General features: G+C 43.2%; 3 protein-coding genes across 8 annotated transcripts in view; 2 read left to right on the plus strand and 1 right to left on the minus strand.

Moving 5' to 3' along the window:
* The window catches only part of LOC138965081 (uncharacterized), a 97,960-nt gene extending 81,497 nt beyond the window's left edge, over window positions 1–16,463 (plus strand). The window contains exon 2 of one of the 2 annotated variants that reach the window (XM_070337206.1): window positions 16,050–16,463. The gene's annotated coding sequence lies outside the window, so the exon portion shown is untranslated. The remainder of the gene's footprint in view (window positions 1–16,049) is intronic. The other variant, XM_070337207.1, reaches the window with a different exon arrangement.
* Window positions 1–19,390, minus strand: part of LOC138965076 (uncharacterized) — a 109,980-nt gene that overhangs the window by 68,374 nt on the left and 22,216 nt on the right. The window lies entirely within an intron of this gene.
* LOC138965087 (tubulin alpha-2/alpha-4 chain-like) lies at window positions 6,188–8,843 on the plus strand. Its single transcript, XM_070337220.1, has one exon. The coding sequence runs from the start codon at window positions 6,837–6,839 to the stop codon at window positions 8,193–8,195; it is 1,359 nt and encodes a 452-aa protein (XP_070193321.1). The 5' UTR covers window positions 6,188–6,836; the 3' UTR covers window positions 8,196–8,843.

A 19,390-nucleotide genomic window follows, 5' to 3' on the forward strand; every position in this document is an offset into this window, starting at 1 on the left:
AGTTCAGTGACTGGCTGTTCGCAAAACGACCAGCCTCCCACCGCAAAAACTCCCCCCGTTAAGAGTCGTTTTGGTGGATTATTTGGCATTTAGGTCCCAGGTAACATTATGAAGTTTTAATACGATCAATCGGACCTATTATCAAGTTAGTGTATCAACTTTTGAACGAACTGCGCCCAGTAGTTTCCCAGCAATAAGCTGTTAAGTCGAGACGAACAGACAGACAGACACACAATTAAAGTCTGCAGGACCCTAGTACTGCGTACTCGGGGAAAATGCGGTCTTCCGATTAATTTGTTAATTTCTTTTTGCAAATCACAGAACAAGTAAACCGTGAGCAGTCAAAACAAGGCTGATTATGTACGTGTATGTTATACAACTGTACAAGCAACTGCACGGTCACTTATTAAACTGTACTTCGTTGTGTTGCCAACAGCCCAAGAAAAACCGCGTTGCCAAGACCCAACAACTACACTAGTGTTTGCCACGTGTGCTACTTTGATCAATAGAACTTGTTCACACTGTGTTCAAAACGGGTAACAACAAGTGTGTTAAAAAGTGTAGCAATTTAACTGAGTGTGTACACAATGTTTTATCAATAAATGTAATAAATAAATGTTAATTAATCAATTAATCGACAAATCAATTAATGATTATGTGTACACTTCTGTGCGTGTTTGCTTCCACACAATAAGGTCACAAACTTCCTTTGCAAAAATAAAATCCGCTTTCATACATTTCAACCGTCATAACTGAAGCATAGTCAAATAAGACGGTTAAACAAGGAACATGCAGAGCTCTTTATCCAGCAAGATTGAATTACAGGGGCTATGATGACGAAACAGAGACATTTTCAGCGACCAGCGATTGGTTGCTACGCATTCATTTCATAACACTATTATCTACACTCGCTTCTCCACTCAAAAATCTGTTTCCATGGCAATGAATATATCTGATCGCTAGAAGGAAAACAATTTAACTGGCAGTAAAATAACAACTACCTGGTTGTCTGCCATCAAATCCGGTGGCAAAAAGAAATCAATAAAATAAAAGGAAATGGAAAAATATTAAGAGAAGTATTTTCAGGTCACGTGATATGTGGCAATGGAAATGTAAATAACTTATAACAAACAAGCACAACAAAAACTTGAACTGGCCTTTTAATAACCCATTTATGAAACTTTTATCCCGGAAAATGTTAAAAGGGATGTACATGGCTCTGGCAAAAGCACTGGATATCCCATCCACACACACACACAAACACACACACACACACACACACACACACACACACACACACACACACAGTGCAATACTACTACGCTTCAAACCACAACGTGAAAGATATATATAAAGACCCCATAGTCAAACCGACACAACGATAGTAAATCCTTATTTCAATGGTCTTTTATATAACGACTTTTTAACGCGGTATCAAAATCATTTGATGGAAATGCAGACGACCGGTGGAAGAGGAGGGGGTGGGGGTGGAGAAATATATACAATGGGGGAATGAAGAAGGAGGTGGAGGGAGGGAGGGAGGGAGGGAGAGGCTGTGTGTACTGTACAAAGCGCGGCTAGTGCTGCTTATGACAAACTAATAGTGTGTTGTGGCGACGGCTTTTTCTGTTACCTCAACAGCCTTACAGCTTAATTTTTTTGAATAATGGATCTCTATTCAATGGGGATAAGGTGTTTGATGGGTGGGTGAGACGTGGAGGAATGGGGCGGGAGTTACTTGAGGTAAAATACGTTTTCAATACTTACATTGACAGCTGTTTACATGCACCCCACTGGGGTAATTTGGCGTCAATATTTCTGTCGCATGATTGAATACCTGTCCAGATTCAGTGTTACGAATGTTGACCTAGTTACATATTAAGTAGAAGATGCATTTTCAGTCAAGGTTATCACCCTAGCTTTTCATATTTTCATTGACTTCATTGGACTGAAGCCATAACACCTTACACACAAGCACAGAAGTGAAGACGTTTTACCAATACATCTAAAAGACATGACACCAATGTCCTTTTCAGTTCAGGAATAATGGTTGAAAAGTTCGCAAATAAGAGTATCGTTCTGTGAACTGTTGGTAAGAGCTCTCTAAAGGTCAATATAATCTTTCACACAAGTCTATCTAACATCCCTACCACCCACCTCCATACACCAGCACACCCAACCCTAACCTATCAATCTTTTTTACGGAAATTAAAAAAACAAACCTGCAAAATATTCGCAATTAGGTCACAGCAATTGAATGTAATAAGTATGTTGACAATATTCGCTGATTTCCCATTTAAACCGCAACATCACTCAAACGTAAATTACATTTACAAAGTGCACGTTGAACTTCTGTGTTAATTACCATTCTGATGTGACCAAAAAAACATCTTGTTACGGTTGACTGATCACCGTTAAGCTTCAACGAGCATCGTGTCGGGGGAGCAGGCAACCACGACGACGACAATCGATCGGAAACACCACCAGCGCCGGCACCGACATTTGCATAGTTTCATCCTCTGCTAACAGCTCTTGTAGCAGCTAAGTAATCATCTGTTCATGTGACCGAGATATGCAGGGTATTGTACGGGGGTAGGAGTGGGGGTGCGGGGGAGGAGCAAGAGGGGAATAAAGAAAGAGTGCGTGTGTGTGCACGCGATGATTGTGTGTGTGTGTGTGTGTGTGTGTGTGTGTGTGTGTGTGTGTGTGAGAGTGAGAGAGAGTGAGAGAGAGTGAGAGAGAGAGAAAGAGAGAGAGAGAGAGAGAGAGCGGGAGGGGAAAAGACTGACGGTGAGTATGCACATGCGTGGGTATGTGCGTGCATGTGTATATGCCTGTTTGTTCGCCTTTCTGTGCGTGTGTCTGTCGGTCTGTCCATATATATGTCCGTGCGTGCATACATTTACGCATGCTTGTGTGGTTGCAATATATGGATGCTAGTGGCGGACTATTGATCCTATTCTCATTCTGTGGAGAGCAAAACGAATCGGAGCTTCTATCCAAATATGAGCACAATCTGATTAAATTGACAGTATGGTTCTGCGCAGGCAAATATGAATTATCCTGTTCCCAATTTATTTTTTCTGGCTTTGTCAGTATAATTCCTCCCCCTATTCCAATTATAAAATAAATTGCAGCGTTCACTATTCCTCTGATCAATACATCATTATGTGTACTGAAGACGTTGTTGGCTGCAGGCAAATAACTAGTCGTTTTGTTTCATTATTTTTACGTTGGCATTCATCTGTTCCTGTCATCATTCACACGAAAGAATTTCCCCAGAAGTCCCGCAGCAATTCTTCAACTGGCGTACGGTTCTGAACGTTAGGTGCCCCACTGTGAAGTGTTTTCCACGTTAAAAAAACAAGTCGCGTAAGGCGAAATAACAACATTTAGTCATGCAAGCTGTCGAACTCACAGAATGAAACTGAACGCACTGCTTTTTCACCAAGACCACATACTCGTAGTTTCGTCAGTCCACCGCTCGTGGCAAAGGCAGTGAAATCGACAAGCCATGCAGAATAGTGCGGTAGTGGTCGCGCTGAGCAGGATAACACGCTTTTCTGTATGTCTATTCTTTTTACATTTAGTCAAGTTTTGACTAAATGTTTTAACGTAGAGAGGGGAATCGAGACGAGGGTCGTGGTGTATATGTGTCTGTGTGTCTGTGTGTGTGTGTAGAGCGATTCAGACTAAACTACTGGACCGATCTTTATGAAATTTGACATGAGAGTTCCTGGGTATGAAATCCCCAGACGTTTTTTTCATTTTTTTGATGACGTCATATCCGGCTTTTCGTGAAAGTTGAGGCGGCACTGTCACGCCCTCATTTTTCAACCAAATTGGTTGAAATTTTGGTCAAGTAATCTTCGACGAAGCCCGGACTTCGGTATTGCATTTCAGCTTGGTGGCTTAAAAATTAATTAATGACTTTGGTCATTAAAAATCTGAAAATTGTAAAAAAAAAAATAAATTATAAAACGATCCAAATTTACGTTCATCTTATCATCCATCATTTTGTGATTCCAAAAACATATAAATATGTTATATTTGGATTAAAAACAAGCTCTGAAAATTAAATATATAAAAATTATTATCAAAATTAAATTGTCGAAATCAATTTAAAAACACTTTCATCTTATTCCTTGTCGGTTCCTGATTCCAAAAACATATAGATATGATATGTTTGGATTAAAAACACGCTCAGAAAGTTAAAACAAAGAGAGGTACAGAAAAGCGTGGTATCCTTCTTAGCGCAACTACTACTCCGCTCTTCTTGTCAATTTCACTGCCTTTGCCATGAGCGGTGGACTGACGATGCTACGAGTATACGGTCTTGCTGAAAAATGGCATTGCGTTCAGTTTCATTCTGTAAGTTCGACAGCTACTTGACTAAATGTTGTAGATCTATTTTCGCCAGAATAGCGCGGTAACGGTTGCGCTGAGCAGGATAGCACGCTTTTCTGTGTCTCTATTCTTTTCAACTTTCTGAGCTTGATACACGATCGGTTTCGCACATACGTTTGAGGCAGACGGGTCAAACCTGGCCGTCTCAGAGGAACGGAACGCTTGCCACACCAGCTGTATTTCGAACGGACGGGCCGAGGCGGATGCTATCAAGCGTGTGAGACGTACGGTTCGGATGCCACACGGTCGGTTTGTGGTCAGTTTGAGGCGGTCCGGTCCGGCTCAAACGTACGGGCGAAACCGATCGTGTAGGCCCTATCTTGGCCTTATAAGTTAATACGAAAACCATTCTTCTAAGATCAGATCCTTGAACCCCCAACCTGCCTCTCTCTTTGTCTCCCTGCCCCCCCCCCCCCCCCACCCCCCTCTCGATCGTTCTTCCGAGGAATGACTAACACCTTCTCCTTTCCTTTATCCGATGTGCCTACTAGATCTAAATGCCGTCTTCATTTACTTTGGTTTTATGTTCGTAATGTATTGCTTGTAGATTTCACACACATACCGACACACACACATGTATAGACACAGTGAAGTCCGGCTGTAGTGATACTGTATACATACAAACACACACACACGTATACAGATACACACACGCACACACACACGTCAGGTTTAGACAGGCGCTTGCTGTGCAAAGGTGATGACGGGGGAGATAGTTAGAGGGTCTACTTTCTCATTTATCTGTCCGTGGGATTCATTACCTAAAGTCGTTTTTGGCTCACGTAAGTGTAGCCTATGCAATGCTAACTTTTGTCTGTCTACAGTGCGTATGTATGTATGTGGTAGAAACTCTAACATTTGAAGACGTCACATTACATTGACGTCACATTATGACGTAAGAGGGTTTGACGTCACGCGAAGGAATTACTGAAAGTCTCGGTCATTGTTTTTTTGAGCGGGCCGAGACTAGTTGGCAGTCGTGTCCCTGTAAGTAGGCTACATGCAGACAGACAGATCTAGATCTAGTGTCTCGCTTTCTTGCACAGTTTCACCTATGCTCTTTCTGTGTGTGTGTGTGTGTGTGTGTGTGTGTGTGTGTGTGTGTGTGTGTGTGTGTGTGTGTGTGTGTGTGTGTGTGTGTGTGTGTGTGTTACTGTTTGTCGATTTCTTACGTGAGCATTGAAGGCTTCGCCTCTTGTTGTCTATACATACTGACGAAGGACACGAAAAAGTATAACGTGGCACAACGAATTTCAAACAACAAACGGTGGATTGCAAGTTTAGATTCAGTCAAATAGATCTGCACACACATACGACTGAACGTGAGACATCGAGGATCCATTCAACATTCAGCGGCAATAGCGAAAAAGACGTCACAGTGGAACCGCAAATCTGCTTGGTTCAGTATTTACGTCACAACAGATAAGCGAAGGAATTGATCTTGCTACAGTATGATCTCTGGTTAAAGTCTGCACATACACAAAACGTAAATGCGCTGGATTTGCTAGAAATGTTTATCTGAGGTTTCAAATCTGCGGCAAAGCTGAGCTATGCTGCTTGGAAGTGGTGACACAGGTTGGACATTTTGTGCTTTTCGGCGCTTTTTTACGTCAAAAAGACGTCTTATTTTTAGGGTGCCGTTGTCTATCTCTGTCTACGGGGTCTGCGCAGAAAAAGTGACTGAGACACAAGATATACCAAATACAAGAGCGGGCATTCTACTTTTACGAGGTATGTGTCAGGATTGTATAAACAAATGACAAAGTAACATCATTTCGATTTAAAAAAAAAAATCAGTTTTTTACTTTAATTTACGAATGCGAACAACCAAGTAATAAAAACCTGATTGTTACAACGTGCTTCTACGTTTAATCAACTTTCGTTTGAGCAATGACACATTAAGATCAGTTAACAGGTGCAAACGCCGTGAGGAGTTGAACGAGGCATATAAAATCAAGGTGTGCGACACACGTTTTGCAAATCTCACCACGGCAAGCAACACGCGCTCTGCTTGCATTAAACAAAGCTCTCCGACTACCACCATCAAAGCCTCTCACAAAGAATAACAACTCGGTTTGTAAGTAGAAAGATAGCTTCTTTTTTTTCACATAAGAATTATTCACATTGATGCTGTCATTTCCTCACCGCAGTCGATGCAAAGTGGCCCTTTTTAGCCCCGACCTGACGATGTCACGTACTTTTAAAGAAGGGTTGGTCCTTTATTGGTTGAACGCTTATTTCGGGAATCATGGAAACACCAGGACAAAACACTTATCTCATCCAATCAACATGCTGTTTAAAGAAAGGATACGTCACAACTTGTGGTAACATTTTAAAATCGGCAAACTGCGACAGTCATTCGTGTCTTGAATCTGGAACCGCGTTACACGTTCCAATTCAACTGAACGACTGTTAATCCGTTTGCAAAAATGCGTGAGTGTATCTCTGTACATGTGGGGCAAGCCGGGGTGCAGATCGGCAACGCCTGCTGGGAACTGTACTGCCTGGAGCATGGCATCCAGCCTGACGGCCAGATGCCCTCAGACAAGACCATCGGGGGTGGTGACGACTCCTTCAACACCTTCTTCAGCGAGACTGGAGCCGGCAAGCACGTTCCCCGCGCTGTCTTTGTCGACTTGGAGCCCACAGTCATTGACGAGGTGAGGACGGGCACCTACCGCCAGCTGTTCCACCCCGAGCAACTCATCACGGGCAAGGAGGACGCCGCGAACAACTATGCCCGTGGTCACTATACAATCGGCAAGGAGATCGTCGACCTCGTGCTCGATCGCATCAGGAAACTTGCCGACCAGTGCACAGGTCTCCAGGGCTTCCTCATCTTCCACGCGTTCGGTGGGGGCACGGGCTCTGGCTTCGCCTCCCTCCTCATGGAGCGCCTCTCTGTAGACTACGGCAAGAAGTCCAAGCTCGAGTTCGCCATCTACCCGTCACCACAGATCTCAACGGCAGTGGTGGAGCCGTACAACTCCATCCTGACCACGCACACCACCCTTGAACACTCAGACTGCGCCTTCATGGTGGACAACGAGGCCATCTACGACATCTGTCGCCGTAACCTGGACATCGAGCGGCCCACATACACCAACGTCAACCGTCTCATCGCCCAGATTGTGTCCTCCATCACGGCCTCCCTGCGTTTCGATGGCGCCCTAAACGTGGATCTGACCGAGTTCCAGACCAACCTGGTCCCCTATCCACGTATCCACTTCCCCCTCGCCACCTACGCTCCCGTCATCTCGGCCGAGAAGGCGTACCACGAGCAGCTCTCTGTGGCTGAGATCACCAACGCGTGTTTCGAGCCAGCCAACCAGATGGTGAAGTGCGACCCGCGTCACGGCAAGTACATGGCCTGCTGCATGCTGTACCGTGGTGACGTCGTGCCCAAAGACGTCAACGCTGCCATCGCCACCATCAAGACCAAGCGCACCATCCAGTTCGTCGACTGGTGTCCTACTGGTTTCAAGGTGGGCATCAACTACCAGCCCCCCACCGTGGTGCCTGGCGGTGACCTGGCCAAGGTACAGCGTGCCGTGTGCATGTTGAGCAACACCACCGCCATCGCCGAGGCCTGGGCCCGTCTCGACCACAAGTTTGACCTCATGTACGCCAAGCGCGCCTTCGTCCACTGGTACGTGGGTGAGGGCATGGAGGAGGGCGAGTTCTCCGAGGCGCGTGAGGATCTTGCGGCCCTGGAGAAGGACTACGAGGAGGTGGGCATCGACTCTGTGGAGGGCGAGGGAGAGGAGGAGGGTGGCGAGGAGTACTAGGCGGCTTCGGTTGTCTCCCTTCCAGCAAGGCACAGCCTGTTTTGACCATCTTCATGTTTGAGTTTTGTTACCAGCACAAAGTTGAAAGGACACAAACTCAATCTCCTTCGTTCCAGTGTGAGTTGCAGCATGTTCATAGTTTTAACGCGAAAGGCTAAGGCCAAAAAGAAAAATATGTCTGTTTCCGGTAACCCGACCGACCCTATTTTTAAGCGCCGACCCTAAAGGTTTTTTTCGCTTTTCGTACCAACAAAAATAAACAAGAAGAGCAAACGCTCGATCGAGTCACTTTCGCAGTTCTGAATATTATATGAGGCATCAGATGGACAGGAAGAAATTGCTATTCACAACACAATGAGTCACGTTCACATAAAATTTGAGCCCGGTCACTTTTATAGTTTCCGAGAAAAGCCCAACGTTAAGTTGTGTGTTGCCGAACAGAAAAGGCTAGTTATCTCCCTTGTTTTTCTGATAACGTTCGTAAAAGGCTACAGATGTAATATACTTTGATGTAAAGAATAATCCTACAAAGTTTCAATCACATCCGATGAACTTTGTCAAAGATATAAAATGTCTAATTTTTCCTTTGACGCTGACCTGTGACCTTGAAAAAGGTCAAAGGTCAACGAAACCATCGTTAAAGTGTAGAGGTCATTGGAGGTCACGACTAAACAAAATATGAGCCCGATCGCTTTGATAGTTTCCGAGAAAAGTCCAACGTTAAGGTGGTGTCTACGGACGGCCGGCCAGACGGCCGGCCGGACGGCCGGCCGGACAGACTAACACTGACCGATTACATAGAGTCACTTTTTCTCAAGTGACTCAAAAATGAAGTCAAGTATACTTTATTTAGTTTCAATATATCTAGGTCAAAAACATGTGCTAAATAATTGTAAGTAAACTAAGGAAGCGTTTAAAAAAAAATAAACACGTAAAAAGACGTAACAAAACGTAAGAAAAAGGTTTAAAAAAAAAACACCGACCAACCCTATTTTTTTCGGCGATGTTACCGGAAACAGACATATTTTTCTTTTTGGCCTAACAGTTGAAAGATAGTTGATACTTCATAGTTTGACACTCGTTTGTTCACCCACTGACCTTCTTCGGGTGACATCATCGTGACATGCATGATGACTCCAACTAGCAAGTGTTATCAGAGAAATTAAAACACTGAAAGAAGTTTATTATTGTAACATTTTCAGGAAATTAAATGCAATCATTTTTGAAAAAGAAAAAAGAAACAAAGAAATCAATCATGTGTCCAAGCAAGTGCGCTTGCTAAAACTCGCTTGCCAAGCAGAATAAAGCCAGCTTTTGCTTCTTTTTTTCTGTTCTTTTTTCAAGTTCTAAAGTTTGAACAACATTCGTTTATATTTAAAATTATTTTTGTCCTGTCTTCTTTTTTTTTCATCATCAGCGTAACAGTGACACGTAGCTGCTGAAGCATATACGAGTAAACAGAAGTCACTAATTTGTTCAAGCTAGTGCAATGGCTGAGAGAAGCTCGTTTGCCATAAAGCCCTCTGTTGTCTTTTTGCCCCAAAGTGTGAAGAACGTTTGTTATAAATATTCAAAAGTTGTTTGCTTGTCGCAACGCGTTGTCCAAATACAGACGCACACATGTATACAACACGAGTGGGAAGAGGCATCCAGAGTTCGCCTACAAAATTAATGCTTTTAAACCTGAGACTTGTGTTGTAAACATAATTATTTCAAACTGCGCAATTACTGATTTATCGCAGTCAGAGAGGTTCAGTAAACTGTAAGCATCCTATCTGAACTAGAGGTTTGCTTGTTGATTAGTTCTTAATTTCGACCATTTATTTATCCTGCTGTTATAACATCACAGCAAAACAAAAACAAGGAATGGACTCTCACACACTGTTTAGAAAAAAAGCAAAAACGCAATGCGTAGATGTCACCGTAACCGCAAAATAATGTGCATTCGTGTTTGCATTTTACCACATTGCGCAAGCAAATTCAGCCCTCGAGGATGTAAAATCGTAACATACTTCGCACAGAAACACATATCCTGACATGTACATCATAAAAATGTCACTGTTCCCTCATCCGTCACGCTACAGCAGAGAACACTTCACAAAACACCACGCGAAAGGAAGTTTCCCGAGACAGTTATTTTAAATAAAACAATTTCTCCCTGAGTGTCCCTTTCTTCCGTCGGTAACAGAAGTGCACTCCATCTATCCAGAGTATTTCGGAGCTCAGAACAAGAAGATGGACGACTTTGCAGAGGGGGGGGGGGGGGGGGGGGGGGGATGTGCACCGTTTATGATCACAAAGGACCTGATAATATTGACATTTGCAAGTGAAAGATACAGAACGGACGGAGGCCGGGCATTAACAGAGACAAGCACCGTCTGTACCCCAATTCCAACCTACACACCAAATTTCAGCTCAATCGATCCATAAGTACCAGAGTTCTAATCTAAGTCTGGACAAACAGACAGACAGACAAAGTGAAACCTATACATCCCCCCCCCCCCCCCAATATACGGGGGTGTAACAATACGCCTGCTGTCATTGGCTGGGGGGCTTGAAACTGATCTGACATTCTCAGAAGGGGAATGGAAGGGGGGGGGGGGGGGTGGTGTCGAGGGCAATGGCAGTGTTCTGGTGAACGTCCAAGCTGACGAAAAAGCTCCATGAATCACTCTATCGGTTCTGGGTTCTGTTTTCTTTTCGCTGAGTCACGACACCCAAAACAATGCAACGTGAACTGTTACCAATTTAAAGGGCGCATATTTATGCATGAATTCTATTGGATGTCAGCGCCATGCGCAAGTGTCTGCCAGGCTTGCTCGCATGGGACACTTTGACAAAACAAAGAGAAAGAAAAGAAAAGGAAGAAAAAGAGTACGAAACAGCGACAGAAAAAAAAAGAAAAAAAGAAAGACACCACATTCATTATTCATACGCCAGTAAAACGTCAAAGTAAAACAAGAGGCAGCAATAGCAGATACGTTCCTATCAAAACCCGTGGCTTTTAACGACCAGCAGTTTTCATTCTCTCACATGAACTTTCCCTTTCTCTCAAATTCTTTTAAATCAGAAAAAATCTGATCTATCTAGGAAACAATCGGCCAGCATAACAATTTCAACAATGCAAAACACACTTCTTCAATTACGATTTGCGTGCGCTTTTGACGGCAATGTTCCCTAAATGCATGGTTCTTTTGTTGTTTGACAGGGTCGAGACGGAATTCGATCAAAATTATTGATACAACATTAGCTTTTACCCTTACAGCAAAGGCTGCTTTCTATCAGAGCTGCAGAGGCGGCAAGTCTTTATAACATTTGGGATTGAAGGCACAAAGCCCTTCTGACGTAAGAAGGCGCACTTTCTCACAATGAGTTTTTGAACAAGAAAGCTGGCTGAATATGGATACACATATATATATCCTAAATGCATCACGAATCGATCCTAACAACGGCAGCAATGTCGACACAAAAGGGGGAATAGAAGCAATGCTGGAAGCCGACGGAATAACATTCTCGTATCTTTAACTTTGCGCACTGACAATTAATTATACTCAACTCTATAGCATAGAGAACCCAACGGGGCTAAAATACTAAGAGAAGCATAACCAACAAATACAGCAATAACCCAAAAATGTCGGTCAATAAGGCATCAGAAACAACAGCGCAATTCATCCGTATCAGATCCCAAAATCTTCAACCTTGCAACAACCCCTGCCTGGCAGTGGCACATGTTGCGCAATAGATACAGACCAAAACAGTCCTGCGTTGAAAGCCCCTGGACAGAGTGACAGGAGGAAGACAAAGCTGAATTGGCGGTCCTGAGAGAGAGAGAGAGGGAAGCAAAACAACGGTCTAATCGCAATCGTCATGGCAAAGATCATGCAGCCATCATTCAGAACGTCCATCAGCACCCCGTTAAATCGGCCGCGAACGTTTTTAGCTGCAGGTACGTTATGCTAGATGCTTCGACGTCAGTCATGACTGTTTCCAAAAATATGTTTTGTTGATTCGTTTGGCATTTGAAATGCTGCTAATATGTATGGTCAAAGTCTTCACGCTTTGTATCCACAAACATAAAAGACGTTTATCGAAAAAATGAAAAAAACGTCTGGGGATATCATACCCAGGAACTCTCATGTAAAATTTCATAAAGATCGGTCCAGTAGTTTACTCTGAATCGCTCTACACACACACACGCACAGACACACACACACAGACACACATACACCACGACCCTCGTCTCGATTCCCCCTCAATGTTAAAACATTTAGTCAAAACTTGACTAAATGTAAAAAGAAATTCCTGCGCAGTGTGTTAAGTTTTGATAAAAACACACAAGTCTGCCATCTCCCATATTCTCAAACATGCCAAAAACGAAAGCGGTTCACATTCTAATTTATATGATGGTAAACGTTTACAGAAAAATTGTGTCCGGCTGCTGCCCGCTACTCAGTTCGCCACCAATCCACGGGACTTGTGGTAGAGACACTCACGTCGGAAGCGTCTTGAAGTGAGCTAAAACCTCCCGCAGCCGAGTCAACGATCAAGGCACCACAAACAACATCCTATTTTCCCAGACTTTGTAACGTCGCAGTTTTATTCCAGTTCTGCGATGCTGTATTTGTGAGGCAATCATCCGATCTTGGGTTCTGCCGATATGATGCCCGGAGGGACACGGTAAAAGCATTTGGCAAAAAACTAACCGTTCATAGAATTACCAGAACAGATGCCATCAACTGATTATATTCCGTGTTCTGGTAGGACGCTAATTTGTTCCTGAACCATCCTGCTGTCAGGACGAGTAGAAAAGAGAGACAGAAACAGTAGAGTGTGTTTGGGAGAAATACAGAAACGGCATCAAGACTACAAGGGTTAACTTTTTACACACACACACACACACACACACACACACACACACACACACACACACACACTCAGCCATACTTTTTTAATCTGAAGCATTGGTCTTACCTCTGGACTGTCGACCGTTTTGATTTCTCTGAGGTGTTTCGACAAACCATGTTTTTGTACTAAGGACATTTGCCTGTACATATTTCCAATCTATGTCCAACTGACATACTGTCCTCTGATTCTGGGAACAACACTGCACTTGGCATGATCCGAACAAGCCTACGGTCAGCCTACGGTCAAGGTACCGATCCCCCCCCCCCCCCCTTACCCCCCCTAATCCGCCATGATACAGCAAATTGCAGCATCAACATGTGTCCACTCTGCCACTTGCACCCGTTGGCGCCCCAGTCAAGCATCAGCAATCGATACCGATCAGGACCAGTGCCCTCATTACTGCCGATGGCTAGTTTTGTGTTCACGCAAAACTTTTGGTCGGACAACATCCTGTGGAATATTAAACCCCCAGAGAGAAGTCACAAATCGCTTCTACGGCAGAAAAAAGAATAATCTCTGTTTTCTTCTTTTTCTTTTCTGGAGGCTAATTCCAGTGCAATAATCGGATAGTGTGTGCACTAATCACTTCGGAAAGTAATCAGAAATGATTCAAAGTCTTTGATTTCAAGCTAATTGGAAACTGTACAAAGACAAAACTAATTTGAAAGCCAAAAAAACAACTGAAACGTTCCTCTGAACAACATCAATAAATACACATACCGACAATCTGCCATATATACATGTGCGAAAATGGAGAGAAAAAAACAGAAATTTCGCGGCGAGCACTAAAATAAAATGAACTCAGTTCACCTTTGCTAGTTGGTCCTAATTTTTAATATAACAAAATTTAATGTTCTGAACATTTTATTTGATTGACCAGCAAACAAAATCAGAAACTTGGCTAACGGAAAGGGCAATAAATAGAGTTTTCAAGATCTTTTCAATTGCAAACTTTGTGTCAATTTACCAAATATATATATACCCTAATACACAGAATTTACAACTGACTACATGCATGAGAGCAACTAAACCAGCTACACACAGAAGGACCATGGCTTTGACAATCCAACCCAGCAACCTTTCGACGTTAATTTTAAAACAACAAACAAATTTTAAAAAAATAAAAATAAAATAAAAACAGGAGAGCTTTACCGCGCGCGCACACACACACACACACACACACACACACACACACACACACACACACCGCCATCTGTACACAGACAATAGACGACCACCACGAAGCCTGGACCCCCAAAGTACACTTCATACCATTATTGTACAGTGCCAGTGACCGAGATCAGCCCTTCGCGTGATGGCCCAGCTGACGAAAGAACTTGTCCGCAGCAGAGGGAGGTCGAGCCATTTGCAAGCCCGCCTTGATGAGGTCAGGGCAGATCGGTACATTTCCCTGCTGATTGATAAATTATGCAGGGAGAGTGAATACTTTTTTCGGTAATGAAAAAGTGATCGGTTTGTACCTTGAGTGGTTTGGGAAATGCCTGGATGTGTGGGTATTTGGGTGGTGGGAGGGGGGGGGGCATGCGTGCGTGCGCGCGCGCGTATGTGTGTGCGCGTGTGTATGTGTGTGTGTCTGCTTGTGCGCGTATGCCTGTGATTCTTCAAAAGCAGGCAGAAGCCCAACAAATGACAATGTAAATGATCGTGTTTGAACGCAGATATAGTAAAAAGTGTATAAAAAAAGTAACCTTGCCATTATCTCTTTGCTAGCCACAACGTCCATCGGTTCCATGCAGTATCGCTGGTAACGTTACAGGTCTACTCCGAGTTCTACTACCCCGTTCTCTAGCCTTCCCTCTGTAGAGTCAACGCAGGCCAACAGGTGATAGTAAAAATGGAGCAACACACTGCCATAATTGGCAATCTACACCACAGATACCGCAAAATGCAAAGACCTGCAAATCCAATTCTAGCTCGCAGCCACAACGAAAGTTTTCAGTCATAATGGGTGTCAATGTGTCAGTAAAAAGGGAAAATAAAAACATAAAGATGTAGACTTCATTGCACTCATTCGTGTTTCAATGAATAGCCGTTGTGCACCGAGTCGAAGACCTTATAATCACATACACGTACTACCCCTCCCTCCCCCCCCCCCCCCCAAAAAAAAAAAAAAAAAAAATGATTGTGGTCGGAATAATGCGCAGTTGAACCACAACACCAATTTCCATAATCCACAAAAAACAACTATTGATAAAGTTCCGATTAAGAGATCGATGCGTGTCACCTCCTTTGAAATGGCATTGACGAATGCACGAGTGAGTCATATTTTAAGGTGGTGTCACAAAATGCCTGCACAGAGATTAGTTACTTACAGTAATTGCAATCTCTTATTTTATTTGGCTTTGTTTATGTGATAGCGTAAAAATAATATGGTCAAAAGAAGAGCAGCAGGAGACATGATGTAAAATTATTCAGTTGTGCATCCTCGTCCTTTTCTTTTCTTTCTGAAAGTTTTTGTTCAGAAAGTTCTCAGAAAACCCGTCTTTACTGTCTTTCTGCCTTCCGCCTTATGTTCTTTCATTAATTCTTTCAAAAAACAAGAAAGGTAAGTTATTTTTGACTCACATGCGTAGCAAAAGTGAGTCTATGTACTCACCCGAGTCGTCCGTCCGTCCGTCCGGACGTCCGTCCGTCCGTCCGTCCGGAAAACTTTAACGTTGGATATTTCTTGGACACTATTCAGTCTATCAGTACCAAATTTGGCAAGATGGTGTATGATGACAAGGCCCCAAAAAACATACATAGCATCTTGACCTTGCTTCAAGGTCAAGGTCGCAGGGGCCATAAATGTTGCCTAAAAAACAGCTATTTTTCACATTTTTCCCAATTTCTCTGAAGTTTTTGAGATTGAATACCTCACCTATATATGATATATAGGGCAAAGTAAGCCCCATCTTTTGATACCAGTTTGGTTTACCTTGCTTCAAGGTCAAGGTCACAGGAGCTCTTCAAAGTTGGATTGTATACATATTTTGAAGTGACCTTGACCCTGAACTATGGAAGATAACTGTTTCAAACTTAAAAATTATGTGGGGCACATGTTATGCTTTCATCATGAGACACATTTGGTCACATATGATCAAGGTCAAGGTCACTTTGACCCTTATGAAATGTGACCAAAATAAGGTAGTGAACCACTAAAAGTGACCATATCTCATGGTAGAAAGAGCCAATAAGCACCATTGTACTTCCTATGTCTTGAATTAACAGCTTTGTGTTGCATGACCTTGGATGACCTTGACCTTGGGTCAAGGTCACATGTATTTTGGTAGGAAAAATGTGTAAAGCATGTGAGTCGTATGGGCTTTGCCCTTCTTGTTACACCTTTGATCTGTGACTCAACTGAAACTGGAAGTGCATGAGAAGTACATCTAATGTCAACTAACTCTACGGTACAACGGTTCTGAAAGAACGATACAATCTGGCCCACATAACAGTTTCGTTTGAAACTTTGTCATTTAACATGTATTCAAGTGTATGGAGACCTCAGAAAAAGGAAATTCCGAATTGTGGCAGCTAAACATATTTTAGGTCGAACAGAAAGTTTTAATCGCACTTAAAAAAGTTATCATATGGATGACCGTGTAGGAGTTTGTCTCCACTTTCAGTTGCAGTAACAGTGATTTTTTAAGGCCAAAGAGTCAAAGCTGTAGTGTTTACGATTTGGTTTGAAAATAGTAGTCAGTGGGTCTTATTTGATTGCGTTTTTAAAGTCATGGCATTAAAACAAAAAGTCTGTGCAAGGGTGACCCTCTTCTGCAAAATTAGACGGACAAACTTTGACGTAAACAGCACAAAAGTAAGGGCTTGGATTTTGATATTGTCAACCACCGATAGGTCATTTATCTTGAAAGAAGATAATCGTAGCTTCTTCGGGCGGGGAGAGGGGGGGGGGGGGCTGAAGGGAGGAAGAGGGTAAGGGAGAAAGAGAGAGAGAGAGAGAGAGAGAGAGAGAGAGAGAAAGGGGGGGGGGATATCGACAGCTAGCTGCAAATTACATTCAAAAGCTAAATTCAAGCTACTAACTGCAGCGTTGTACAACAACAACAACAACAACAACAACATAAATACTAACAAGTAACTTCTAGTCAGCGTTTCTGAAAAATCTGCAAAACGTAAATAGTCTAGGTAGACTGTAAATGGGCGGACTTGCAAAGAACTTCTGCTGACTACCCCACTACCTTTTTTGACGCCAGCTAACCGAACCATACACCACAAAAGCCCTTTCAAAACCCCAGCACACTTCCTTTCAATACAGTTCCGCCAACAAAGCACACATGTGGAGACAGTCAAAGTAAACACGAAAAGGCCCACGACACTAACACTCGAAAAGAATAGGTAAACTGAAATCAAAAGTCCACAGTATACAGAGAATACTCTTGTGCCATAAATCAGCACGGAGTGCACTAAACAAACTTCATTTCTACTTTGAAAGGGGCACGAATTCTCCAGAAAAGGGTCCCCCCTCTGCAAATTCACGGCACGGACTTCGCATTTTAATTCCATGATTTTGAAAACGCAAACAGAAAAGACCTACTGAATACGCATTTCTAATAAAACAAAAAAGGGGGGTCACTTTTCGCTCAGCTCACTGCACAGACTTTGAATACTCGTCCATATAGTGTAATGCCGTGAGTTTTAAAACACAAACAGAAACGATGAAATGAATACATACAGCTCATGAAAAGACCCGACTATTTCAATCTCCGAATCGAAATTCGATGTCAACGCAAATATTGACCGATGCATAACACTCGGCGAGTTCGGGATAAGTGCAGTGTCAACATTCACATTCTTCACCATTGACAGGGCCGGATCTGGGGGGGGGGGGGGGGGGGGGGGGCCTGGCCATCCAATGTACCTCTCAGAGAAAAAAAATGTGGACTTTGGACCCCTGCCTTCAGTTGGAAACCCCCCCCTCCCCCTCAAACGAACTTGGTCCGGCCCTGATTGAAAACCAAATGTAAGCAAGGAATACAATTATTGATCTACAAAATAAATACGATAGAGTACATGTTTCAGAATAAGCTAATTATGTGGTAGCCTACGCTGAACTGCACATAGTGGTTTCTGCACTGACTTCAGGTAACCATACCTCACACCTTGTTCATGATATTGTTTCTATTTTTATCTATACATGTATATGTGTATACTTTGGTTCAGATATCCAGATTATAGCAGAGTACATAGAATTTGATAATATTCAATTCAATTCAATTCAATATATTCAATGTAACAAACAGAAATTGTTCTTATAACATCACATAAAAACTGACACACTCTCAGAACACATCGGCACATCGTGGTGTGCGTTTCTGATTGTAAATGTTTATCTGTGAATGTGAATGTGTAGTGTGTGTGGGTGTGTGTGTGGGGGGGGGGGAGGGGGAGAGGGAGTACTCCAGAGTCGGCTACGAATTACTGTCTAACCTAACGACTGAGTAGGCCTACTATATTATTTCATAATGTCCTAACACGTACGCATGCACGAACGCACGCACACACACACTCCGTAGCACACACACAAAATACCCCCACCCAACCAACACACACACATCTCAATCCCATCATTACACAATCCGCCATTCCTACAGTATTGATTCAACCCTTCTACGTAAGTTCTCCTCCGCTAAATACGGTTTCAGAAATGCCCACGTTCAGGTTGACTGATCACTGCTATCAGAGCGTGTCGGGTCTCTAAAAAAGAGAGGCCACATAGCAGTGTTATTGATCAGTTTCGCGCAAAGATTGCCGCATCACGTGCAGGCTTCTGTGGTAATAATTTACACAGTAAACCAGCCTGCATGGAAAGAGTAATTTCTTGCTGAAGTGTCCCACATATGCAACGGCCCGATTCAAGTGCTGAGTGGCTGATGGTTACGCTGGGGGTAGTAAAACTAATTCAACCGCAGCGAAAGGTTATCTCAGGGAGATTATCATTCATGGAAATCAACAAGGATGTTGATCTGATCAGTTCTTAGTACATGTAGAAGAAATAGATTTCTGGTCAGATGATTTTCATGCACACGCACAGATTATAAATCTGTCGACACAGTTCTCTCTCTCTCGTAACCACTGGCACTGCATGCTTTGATGTGTTCACTGACGAATGCGTCGGGTGTTACTATTGTAGTGTGTGTGTGTCAGTGTGTGTGTGTGCAGGGCCGGACCAAATGAGTTGTAAGGGGGGGTTCCTCCTTTTTTTGGGGGGCAAATCAGCGAAGTGGCGAAGCCACAAGAGGGGTCCGGGGGCATGCTCCCCCGTAAAT

This window comes from Littorina saxatilis, linkage group LG4 (genome assembly GCF_037325665.1).
Source record: "Littorina saxatilis isolate snail1 linkage group LG4, US_GU_Lsax_2.0, whole genome shotgun sequence".
Lineage (NCBI taxonomy): Eukaryota > Metazoa > Mollusca > Gastropoda > Littorinimorpha > Littorinidae > Littorina > Littorina saxatilis.

What these genes read in the sequence shown, in the direction of transcription:
- LOC138965087 (XM_070337220.1), top strand. Translation starts at nt 6,837, where the DNA reads ATGCGTGAGTGTATCTCTGTACATGTGGGGCAAGCCGGGGTGCAGATC.